General features: G+C 50.6%; 1 protein-coding gene across 1 annotated transcript in view; it reads right to left on the bottom strand.

Annotated features, from left to right (window-relative positions):
- Nucleotides 1-2,008: 2,008 nt before the first annotated feature.
- Nucleotides 2,009-12,329, bottom strand: part of OPRD1 (opioid receptor delta 1) — a 32,711-nt gene continuing 22,390 nt past the window's right edge. The window contains exons 2-3 of the mRNA XM_035019298.1: nt 5,130-5,479; nt 2,009-2,725 (exon numbers count right to left, since the gene is read on the bottom strand). Of these exons, the coding sequence (XP_034875189.1) occupies nt 2,184-2,725; nt 5,130-5,479 (892 nt within the window). The 3' untranslated portion in view covers nt 2,009-2,183. The remainder of the gene's footprint in view (nt 2,726-5,129; nt 5,480-12,329) is intronic.

Here is a 12,329-nt window from a genome sequence, read left to right on the forward strand (position 1 = left end):
CAGCCTCTGCAGACCCCAGGACACATTTATGAGAAGTAGTAAAAAAGCAGCCAGATCTGTTATAGCCATGGGAAATGGCAGTGAGCAAACCCAGAGCAGCCTTGAGAGAGTTGAAGGGGACACAGTCCTTGCGGGGAGAATCAACAGCTCTGGGTCCAATGTCACCTTCTTCAGAAGTCTCCCCATCCCCCCATCCCTAAATTGTCTCCTCTCTCTGACATCTCTCCAAGGCATTAGCAGGAGGGGTCCCACATGATCAGGAGTGTCCAGGAGGGTCCCTGCCTTGCTGACACACTCCCCTCCCATTCAGACACAGAAGTCTCTAGGGGCACTGGCACTGCTCTGCATCTTCCAAAGTGCTACTGAGGCCATTTCCTGGAGGAAGAAAATTCCTAGGTCTGGAGCTTCTGGGGTCCGTACCCTGAGAAGGGGGCTGTGCTTTGTCAACTAAGGGCAGTTCTACCCTTAATGTGCCCAACGCCCATCCTGGTGCCTAAGCCCCCAACCTCCTAGTTCAGCCCCTGCTGGAGTGACAGTCTCCCCGACAAGGGAACGGCTTTTGTTCCAAGGAAGTGACTGTCAAAGGGAAAAGAGGTATCTGGTTTTTTTTTTTTTTTTTTTTTGGTTTGAGACAAAGACGTCAGTTTCTCTCCATCTGTCCCAAAAAGGGAAGAAAATTAATTTGTTTCTACAAGGATGTCAGCTCACTGCTTCAATAGGGAGTCAGGGGTGTGGGACTGAGGCAGTGTCTGTGGGGGGAAGGGGCGGGGAGAGGAGGTGAAGCACGGGGGAGGCACAGGGAACAAGGACAGACCCTGATAGGAAAGCAACGATCTGGGAATGCCTGAATAAAATGCCAAACACATGAAGAGAGAAACTCCTATGCCTCGCTCTGGGACGACCTGCCCTCAGCAGCTGGAAGGGGGCAGCAGGGCAGTGGGGCCTGAGGGACACACATGGACGCTAGCACTGCAGTTAGGAAAGCCTTCTTCCTCCCAGTTCCATCAGAGACAGGCCCCTGTGTGGGCAGTTCCAGCTGCTTGGAAACACCGGATACACTGGGCGCAGCCACGTGTTGGGAGAAGGAAGAGGATTTCCTAGAGGTTCTTATCAGAGACCCAAGATGGGCAGGAGGAAAAGTCCACACTGGTCCTTCAGATGCCCCCACCCAGTCCCAGTTGCCACTTACCATCCATGGGGCTCTCACTAGCATTGTCCTCTGTCCTCCAGTACCTGGGCAGATAAGTCGGGACCCCCAAAAGCATCTGCCCTCCGGCTCGAGGACCTAATGTCTAAGCAGAAGTTCCCCAGCCTCGCCTCTGCCTCTGCCCACCCACCATCCTTGGCACAGAGGCCGACTGGCACCTCCTCCTTCTGAGCCCCACAGAACCCCTACCCCAACTGAGATCCTGTCCTGCTACCCTCGCCTGAAGGCACTGGCCCTGCTCCACCGTCCTGTCCCAAGCCCCACTGACAAAGTGCTGGAGACACTACATCGATGCTGAGGCCATTCCAAGAAAATGACTGTCAAGGACAGAAAAGGTATATTGTTTCTCTCTCCCTCTGGATTTTTTTTCCTCTTTATTTATAACGACAGTCCAGTTGGACCTTGGACCTCAGCAACCTCGCCTCTTGCTAGAACTCGGGGCTGGGACTCTACCCCAAGGTTGAGGCCACCATCCCCTGTCCTTCTCTTTTGCCTCCAGAAGAGGCCTCTCCCCACCACACAGAGACCCAGTCTTGCAGCCCTGTTCTCAAGCCTCGGTCTCCACCAAGGCCCCCTGGGTCCTGGGTCCCAGGCCAGCAAGGCCGGCTCTGGCTAGAACCCGAGGCTGCCCCAAGGTTGAGGCCCGCCGCAGAGGTCCCTTTCAGCGGCCCGGTCCCAGAGCCACAGGCCTCACTCCCCGAGAGTCGCTAGCTCCCCGCACCCGACCCAAAGCCGCCGGCCGCGCCCTCAGCCCGGAGGCCCCGCCCCCGGCCCGCCCCTCGCCCCGCCCCAGCCCAGAGGCCCACCCCAATGCAGGGGCCCCGCCTCTCGGCCCCCGCCTGGGCTCCAGCCCGACCCCCTTCTCCAAGCCAGAGGCCCCTTCGGCCCCATTCCGCGTCGCGGCCCCGCCCCCTGCGGGCCCGGGTGACGGCCAGGTCACCCCGGAGGAGCGCGCGGCGCGCCGGGCCGGCGCGGCTTAGGCGGCGGCCCCCCCGCCGGGACCGTCGGACGGGGTGCAGGCGGTGACCCGTTCGCGGGCCGTGGTCTCGCGGGCGCGGCTGAAGCTGCCGGGCTCCGGGCGGCCGCAGGGCGTGCGGCAGAGCTGGCGGAAGCAGCGCTTGAAGTTCTCGTCGAGGAAGGCGTAGAGCACGGGGTTGAGGCTGCTGTTGGCGTAGCCGAGCGCGATGCACAGGTGCAGCGCGGCCACCACGAGCGGGTCGCGGCGGTCGATGTCCACCAGCGTCCAGACGATGACGAAGATGTGGATGGGCGCCCAGCACACCACGAAGGCGCCCACCACCACCAGCACCATGCGCGTGATGCGCCGCAGGCTGCGGTCCTTCTCCTTGGAGCCCGACAGCAGGCGCACGCTGCGCAGGCGCAGCAGCATCAGGCCGTAGCACACGGTGATGATGAGAATGGGCACGACGAAGGCCAAGAGGAACACGCAGATCTTGGTCACCGTATCCCAGTACCAGCTAGGGCTGGGGAACTGGAGCATGCACACCACTGCCCCGTCTGCCGGGGAAACAAGGAGAGACAGCAGGTGAGGAGCGTGCGGACCTAGGTGACCCTGCCTGCTCACCACCCTTCTTGGCTTGGTCAGGTACCACACCTCCTTCTGGCCTTTGTTCAAGGTGATTCTTCTGCCCAGAATGTCCTCCTACACTTCTGTACTTGGTGAACTCCTACTCATCCTTAAAGACCCCAGCAGGATTGGCCCTAATCCAGGAGGTCTCCTTTCTATATTTTCTTCCAGTCCCTTTAGAAGCCTCTACATCCATGGACAGCAGTAATGATATAATTTAGCCCAAGCCCACCAAATGCCAGTCATTGTGAGAACTCAAAACACCCTACCCATTTCCAGACTAGCTCCAATGAGGACAACACTGCTGAGACAGATCTAGAAAGCATGATGAGTTAAGAGCAAAACTTGGGCCCTGCTAACTGTGGGGTGTGGCCCTGGGCAAATTATTCAGCCTCCAGGAGAACTTCCATTAAGTGGGACTAATAACAGTACCTAAACCTCACAGGGTTGTGAGGATTCAATGGGCTAAGGCATGTGAAACACTTAGCACAGGGGGGTTCAAGCTCTTGGTGCACTCACAGGACAGAGAGGCAGATACATTTAGGAGTCCAAAAGTCAGGGCTAGGGTCAGGGAGACAGATCTCAGCTTAATGGCAAGAAGAACTTCCTGACTGCCAGATTGGTCCAGAGGTGCACCCAGGATGGAATGAGTTCCCTGTTCCTGGAGTGTGGGTGTGGGCTGGATGAGCATCTTAGGGATGTTTTGGGATTCAGACACAGACCTGCAACTGACCTGGGGAACTCCAAAGATCTCTTGGAACTTCGGGTTTTGAGGGAGCCACACAGTGGACTTGGAGCCTGAGAGTTGTAGGAAGGGTACTGGGGATCCACAGAGTGGGTCCACCAGACAGCAGGATGGCAGGACCCCCAGGGCTGAGTCCAAGGACTTCATTGTGCAGATGCCAGAACAAGGCTCAAGAGAGGACCAGCATTTGTCCAAGGTCACATGGCAAGTTACATACAGAACCAACAAGTGCTGAGTGGGGGAGTGTGTATAGGGGATGGAGTGTGGAGTGAGGAGACCTATCTGGTCTGGCCCCCAGCAGGGCTGCAGTTAATGGCCCAAAAAACTGAAGGCTGACAGTGTGGAATGGGGCCCAGCTGCTGAGTCAAGACCAATTGCACAGAAGCTATATGAGAGCACAGGCGCTCTACCTCCGTGGGGGTTAAGGGTGGTCAAAAGGCCTCCCACCAAGCCTATTCCCCTTCAACCCACAGCACCGACCCTCTGCAAACCTCCTCCTCAGGGGCCAATAGGAGTAACAGACATGAGGGCAGGAGCCTTGGGTTGTAGGCCAAATTCCGCCAATGCCTGCCACATGACCCTAAGTAAACCGCCTGACCTCTCTGATTCTGGATGTTCTTACGGTCAAACAGAGGTAGGCATCCCTGCCTTGTCCTAAGTATTTTACACATTTAGCCTCCTGTAAACTTCTCAATGCCCCATGATACACTGTGGCTCAGAGAGTGTCATTGGCACCCTGCTAAACTCCCTGTCCCACTTCCTTATGTCAAGGTGGGGCCATGTAACCAGTTATCACTAGGAAGGGATGGGCCATAACATTTCAAAGTTGGTCATGCTCTCTCATCACTCCTTCTCTGTACTCATCTGCTGGCCAAATGCCAGCGGTGGAAGATTCCAAAACCATCGTTTGGCACCCGGGTCCCTGAAGAACTGTGGAATCGAGCTTCTCCTCTGACTCACGTTAGACTGTGAGTGAGAAATAAACCTCTGTACTGTTCAGCACTGAACTCTGGAGATTGCTTGTTACAGCTGCTACCCTGACTGATACAGGTAGCTACTATATTAACGACCATTCTTACTCTGAGCAAATGCACCTGTCGTCCTCTGCAGGATATTCTCTAAGGCTTGCCTTGGTCATCTGGGCCAGTGGTTTTTACACTGGGGTGGAAGGGCATTTGGGATGAGACTGCAGCTCTTATGGCCTCCATGACTCACTGGTCAGTGACACCCTCGCCCCACTGGCCATCCATCTATATCCCCTTGAGTCAGTCATCCACAAACTCCTGGCCAGCAGCTACGCCCACAGCCCAACCCTCCACAATCTCATTCATACATTCCTTTGGCCAGCAACCCATCTGACCACTGATGAATCATTCATCCTCACAACAGTCAACCATTCACATTCCATTGGCTGACTCCCCACACTCTCACTGGCCAGCCAGCCACACTTTTCATTGATCAGGAATCCACACCTCTACCAGTGTGGACCACCCACACCTACTCTAGCAAGTGGCCTACAAACCCACAGGGGCCCCCATGCTGCCTCCTGTGGTCAGTGGCCCTGGACCACAACTTCTGCCCTCACTCACCCCGGGGGCGGGTCACAGCCATGACCATGATGGGGACACCCACACCCGAGGCCAGGACCCAGATGCAGATGTTGATCAGCTTGGCCTTGGCGGGTGTGCGGAAGTCCAGGGCCTTGACGGGGTGACAGACGGCAATATAGCGGTCAACACTCATCATGGTGAGGGTGAAGATGCTGGTGAACATATTGTAGTAGTCAATGGAGAGCACAGCCTTGCAGAGCAGTTCCCCGAAGGGCCATGTCTCCATCAGGTACTTGGCACTCTGGAAGGGCAGCGTGCTGGTGGCCAGTGCATCTGCCAAGGCCAGGTTGAAGATGTAGATGTTGGTGGCTGTCTTCATCTTAGTGTACCTTCAAAACAAGTGTGCGTGTAATTGTTCCCATTTCACAGATTTCAGTTTCACTTAAGACTCAGAGAGGGAAATGATTTGCCCAAGGTCATGCAAAAGGTCAGGGGCAGAGGTGGGAGTAGAACCCTGAACCACCTGACTCAGCATCACCCCTTTTCACTACAGCAGATGCAAAAGGATTTCTCTGGCTGTGGCTGACTTTGGCAGAAGGTATTTTAGGAAAAGCCCTTCATCTTCTGAGGGGTACTAAGTAACATGGTTAAAAATAAAACTGGGCTCCAGAGGAAAACAGGTCTAGGTTCTAACCCCACTTCTACTATTTATTAACTGAAGGACTCTGGGCTAGTAACGTGAACTCTCTAAGCCTCTGTGCCTGTAACTGTAAAAAAAGGGGCGGGGGGGAGTGATGTTTTACTAACCTCGTATGGTTTTTGTGAAATGTAATGGGATGATATAGCACTTAGCCCTGAGCTCAAAGCACGGCAAGTGTTCAGTATATGATAGTTATTCTTCATCTATGAAGGATGAAGCTGGGGACTAGACAAGAGTGACCTGACCCTCTGGCTTCTGCCACTGACCTTTTGGAAATATGACTGGCCAGCTCTGAGGAAGGGGCTCTGCCTAGCAGACTGGCTGGGGCCTTACACCTCCTGGGGTGCCCTCTGCGGTGGACCAGGACTCCCAGTCCTTCCTGTGGTCCCCTCCAGACCTTCTTATCCCCAAGCAGCTGGACCCACCTATACATCCAACCCAGGGCATGAGCCCAGGTATCCAAGCCAGAGGTCTGCAACTGAGCCCTCCTGCACCTGAAACACCCCTCCATGCTCGACACTGCTCTGTGGCTACCTGCACCACACAGGCCCCTTGTTCGGCCACCATTTCCATCATGGCCCCCTTTGTACCAGGGCCTGTGCTGGGCAGTGGACAGCCTGGAGGAGGCTGCGTACACTGGGACACACTGTCCCAGTGCAGTGTGATCACTGCAGAAACACACAGGTACATCAAGGCAGGGATAAGGACTTCTTTCATGCCCCTAGAATGATGCGAGACACCCAGAGAAAGAAGGGTTGCGTAAGCAACTCCTCAAATTTCAGAGCAGAAGGAGCCCTGAGAGATTGAGGGAAAGTGATTTTATGGAAGTGTGGTCCAAGGACTCCCTTCAGAACTCCTGGAACAGCAGATTCTTAGACCCCACCCCAGACCTACTAAATCTTAATCTTTGACAACCAGTCCTGGGAATCGTCATTTTTTTTTTTTTTTTTTTTTTTTTTGTAGTAAGCTCAAGGCCCAACATGGGGCTTGAACTCATAACCCTGAGATCAAGAGTCGCATGCTCTACCGACTGAGCCATCCAGGTGCCCTAGAAATCTTCATCTTTAACAAGCACTACCCCCAAATGATTCTTATGGGCTCTAAAGTTTGAGAAACACTATGTGGCCTAAAGCCCATATTGAGAAAAGACAGGAAAACTGAAGCCCAGGGAGGTGGCATGACTCACCCAAGGTCACACGGCGACAGCGGCAGAGCCAAGGCAAGAACTTAGACCTCCTGACTCCCAGACCAGTGCTCTCTCTCCACTCTACCCCCCAGGGTGGAACCACACTGCATGCCTCTACCCCTCTAGAAACCCCCTGCTACCACACCCAGCCCTGGGCACCCGGGATGTGCAGTGTTGCCATGAGAGCTGATGAATGCACACTGAGTGCCCTCAATGTGTTTTGAATGACTGAATGAACTCATACCAGCTAAGGCTATTCCTTCATGAAGGGAAGTTTTTTGTTTTTTTTTGTTTTTGTTGTTTTTTTTTTTTTTTGGTCTGACTCACTCATTGTCCTCCAGGGCCAGCATCTGTCTCACTCCCTCCCCAAATAGCTGTCATTGGTCCTGGGGCTGGAGAAGCAAGAAGTTTTGCTCGGAGACAGCAGAATTTCAAGTCTCGGGAAGTCTGTCTTCAGCGGGGTGCGGGATCACAGCTGTGTGGGAGGCGGTCTCAACCCCACAGCTGACTCGTCTAATTTCGCCTCTTTTACGCAGAACAATTAGAGGCTGTTCTTTGCCTGCTATTTTGATTTGTGAGGATCCTTCAATTCCCAGAGGGGGCTGGGATGCTGGGAAGTGGGTGATGAAGCTGCTGTCGCTGGTCCAGGCGGGCTGAGAGGCACCGCACTGACTGCTGGGCAGAGCCGCAGAGGCTCCGATCCTAACAAACCGGCCCACCCCCACCCACCCAGCCCCAGCTAAACCGCTGCCAAGCCTGGCCAAATCAGACAAATCATGCCGCTCTCCTGCTTTCAACCCACTAGTGGCTCCCTGAGGTTCTCTCCGTATTCCATGAATTGGTCCCAGAACTTTCCCCTTGACGGATGGGCCTCGCCAGCGTGCCCCACCACTGGCCTCTTTGCTGTGCCCTGGACATATCAAGCCCATTCCCACCTCAGGTCCTCCAGACTGCTGTTCCTTCTGCCTGGAACCCCACACTTTGCATGGCTTGTTCCTTCCCTTAATTCAGGACTCTATTCAAATGTCACCTCCTCAGGGAGGCCACGCCTGGCCACCCTAACTAGAGTACCCCTCTCCCCACCATCTCTCTGTCTCCTTAAGTTGCTTCATTTTTCTTTATAGTATGAACCACCTCCTGACATACTTTTTTTCTCTCCATTTGCCTCTCTCGCCCATGTATGCTCCCCAAAGGCAGGGGGCTCTGTCCATCTTGTTCCCTGCTCTGTGGCTGGGCATACCAGGAGTGCCTGGCAAACAACAGGCCCTTGATAGACACTTGTTGTATGCAGGTCTTAGTCCAGGTCTCATCAGCTCTCACGGAGACCACGCAGCTTCCCCCCCAACAATTCATCATCCAGGTAAGTCAGGGTGCTCACTACAAAAATAGATTGCTCAGGATACTCTACTGCTTACAATTCTTCCATGGCTCCCCATTGCCATCTGATTGGAAATCAAATTCCTCAGACTGGCATTCCATTGGGGTGGACTCCATTCCCATAGTACCTTCCATGTCCAGCCACACCCGTAGTTCCTCAGATGTCCAGTCTAGCATGCCCTCCCTGCTATGGACACCCACTGCAGTGGTTTGGTGGGAATCCTTTCAACACACACACACACACACACACAGAGATGCCTTTTTTTTTTTTTTCTTTGACAGAGAGAGAGAGACACAGCAAGAGAGGGAACCCAAGCAGGGGGAGCGGGGGAGGGAGAAGAAGGCTTCCCGCAGAGCAGGGAGCCCAATGTGGGGCTCAATCCCAGGACCCTGGGATCATGACCTGAGCCGAAGGCAGACGCTTAACGACTGAGCCACTCAGGCACCCCACACACAGCTTTTTATAAAATTTTACTTCTGCCAATGTAATACAATTACATTGTGTAAAAAAGTAATGTAGTACTATAATGAAAACAGGTTCCTTACTCCTCTTTCCTGTTCCCCAGAGGCAACCACTTTTAATATTTTTATTCTTCTGGCAATTGTCTCCATAATTCTAAATAATGTGCTTAAATGGCCATTTCCTAATTTATCAGTTTTACACAGTACATGTTGAAGTTTGTATCAGTTAAGCCAGGCTACAGGCAGTAACAAATAATCCCAAAATCTCAGTGGCTTCACACGATAAAGGTTTATTTCTCATCCTTGCAGAGTCCATTCAGTGTCTCTAGGACTATATCCCATGAGGCAATGCCAGCCTGTTTCAATCTTGTGGTTCTGCCGTCTTAACCCAAGACTTCCTTAATCACCACAGAGGGAGAAGAGACAGCTGCAGGATCATCTAAGCTTCATTCTAGCAGCAACACAGCATTTCCACCTGAAGCTGAGTGACTGGACTGGTCATGTGGCCCCACCCAACTACAAGGGGTTGAGAAATACCGTCTTCTATGTGCCCAGAAGCAAGAAGAACCAGATATTAGTGAACACTAGTTAATGTCTTCCACAACCACTAATACAGTAGATGAGTATTAACTCTTACACTACCCAGCTCCACTTCCTTTCTGCATCCTTTCATATAGTTTTATCGCAACTTCTAAATTCTTAAATTAAAATTTGGGGGTTACATTCTTTCTTTTAGGCTATACACTCTTATGACTTTATATTGTCCATTGCTGAACCAAATGGTATACTATAATTACATTTATTTTCTGTACATATTTTTGTTTTTCCTGGAGTTAATAATTGCCTCTTTTTCCCTCAATTCTATGTACATATTGTTAAATCTCCTCAAACATTCTAGCAGATCTGTAAAATGCTTTGTCCACATAGTCATATAAGCTATCAGCTACTTTTGTTTTCCTAGTGATCCACCTCCTGGAGCCTTTCCTCCTCCCTTTCAATTTGGGACTGGTTGCTTTCTAGACCAGCTGCATACCTGTCCTACTATGTTGAAGAACCTGCTTCCTGGTTTGCAATTCTTTTCTATCTTGGTCTATGACCTCATTTTGGTGAAACACATCTTCTAGTCACTTCCTAAAAAGGGGCACATAGGAAGTAAAATTTTTATATCTTTGCATGTCTGAGAATGTCTTTATTCTATGCTCACTTCTAATTTCCTTGACTATATATGGAATAGTAGATTGGAAATAATTTTCCACCAGAATTTTGAAGGCATGGCTCCCTCATCTTCTAGCTTCCAGTGCTGCCACAGAGGTATCTGAAACCATTCTGATTCCTGATGATGTGTATATAATCTGTTCTTCCCACCTCCAAAACTTTTAGGATCTTCTCTTTATCCCTGGTATTCTGATATTTTGTGATGATATGCCTTAGGGTGGTTCTTTTTCATTTGTATCGGGCCCTCTCATTCTGAGATTCATGTCCTTCAGTGTGAAATATCCTCACTTCATTTCTTTGATAATTAACTCCCCTCTGCTTTCTCTGGAATCCCTAGAAAATTGTCAGTCAGATATTGGGCCTCTTGATTGATCCTTTAATTTTCTTATCTTTTCCATTTTCCATCTCTTTGTCTTTTTGGTACATCCTCTGGGAAATTTCCTTTTCATACCTCTCAACCCTTCTATTGACTTTTTTATTTTGGCTCTCATGTTTTATTTTCCCAGTGTCATTTCTTTTTCTTTTGTTATTTCTTTTTTATATATCATTTATAGCATCTTATTTCATGGATACAATATCTTCTCTTATTTCTCTGAGGATACTAATAATTTTTGTTTTGTATTTTCTTCTGCTTACTGCATTGTCTATTTGCTTCAAACATTGTTTGTCTACTTGCCCTCCCTCTTTTATCCTAGAGACTTCCTTCAAATATCTAGTGATATGTGACTAAAGGTTGATCTTTTTTTTAAGACTTCATTTATTTATTTGAGAGAGTGAGAGAGAGAGAGCATGAAAAGGGGGAGGGTCAGAGGGAGAAGCAGACTCCCCGCTGAGCAGGGAGCCTGTTGCAAGGCTCAATCCCAGGACCCTGGGATCATGACCTGAGCTGAAGGCAGATGCTTAACTGACTGAGCTACCCAAGTGCCCTGAAAAGGTTGATCTTTGAGTAGTACTAAATAACTAATTGGCAGCCCTGTGTGTGTGTGTGTGCATGCGCACACACATGTGCACACATCAGTGTGGGGGTCCTGTCAACTGGGCAAAAACTAAGCTTTTATATTGGGGAATATCTAAATATCAGTGTCCGCATGTGTTTTCTCTGGGGCCTTGAGAAAAGAATCCTCCAACCTCCTGCTTGGGGAGCATACTTCTAGCTGTCAGGATTATGGTAGCAGAGCTGGAGGAGGGGTCTGTGGACCTCCTCCCCACTTTCCATTTGGTATCTCACTCTGACCCTTTCTGTGTCTGCTGGTCCCAAGTTCAGAGTTTTTCCAGGTTAATTTCTCAGGGGAAAAACCCTCAACCTCTTGCAGAGTGGAGGGTTACTCACCTGATTGTGCAGCATACTGGGGGGGGGGGGGCGGCTAAGGGTCTCAATGCTCCCTCTATAGATAATCCATCTTCTGCCCCTGTTTTCAGTCCCACACCTCACCCCTGCTCAGCCTGTTACTCCCCTTCAAATTGCTTTTCATCATCCAAATATGTGTTGATATCTCTTAAGGAACATAAACTCAGGCACAAGAGATGAAGTAATTTGCCCAAGGTCACACGACCAGTAAGTAGCAGAGCTGGTATTTAATTCAGGCTGTCTAGTGCCAACATGTGGTAATGGCTTTGCTATACTGCCCCTCAGTGCATGTTACCTTCCTTCCTGTCCCCAGCCCATCCCATAGTTAGTAAAAAAGTCAAGGAATGTGAATTTACTATAGGCTGAGGTTTGTTCACTCTTCCAACAGGTATTAATCAAGTATCTGGTATGTGCCAGGCACTAAGTAAGGAATATAGGAGTAGAGATGACAGTCTAGTTTCTTAAAATTTATGGTCTTAGGGAGGGACCAGACATTGAACAAACTGCTACACTAATTAATATATAGTTACCCACTATTACTGCTCTACCATGAAGGATAAGAACAGGGTGTAGTGATGGACACTACCCAGCAGGAGTGTGAGGGAGGTTTGTGAAAGGAATCTGGCTTATATCAGAAGGTCAACAATGGCTTCTCTGAGCATGTGAGCTATGAACTGAGTTATAAGAAGAGACATCCAGAAGGTTGCTCCTCTCTCTCCCCTTCTCTCCCCCTCTCTCTCCTTGCCAGGTGAAGACACAGCAAGAAAGTGGCCATCTAGAAGCCAGAAAGAGAACTCTCATCAGAAATTGACCATGCTGGCACCTTAATCTGCCATTTTTAGCCTCCAGAACTGTGAGAAAATAAATTTCTATTGTTTAAGCTACTCAATGTATGGTATTTTGTTATGGTAGTTTCAGCTAAGACAAGGTGACATTTCTACCAGGTTGGAA

This window comes from Mirounga leonina, unplaced genomic scaffold, assembly GCF_011800145.1.
Source record: "Mirounga leonina isolate KUSES-001 unplaced genomic scaffold, KU_Mleo_1.0 Mir_173, whole genome shotgun sequence".
Taxonomy (NCBI): Eukaryota; Metazoa; Chordata; class Mammalia; order Carnivora; family Phocidae; genus Mirounga; species Mirounga leonina.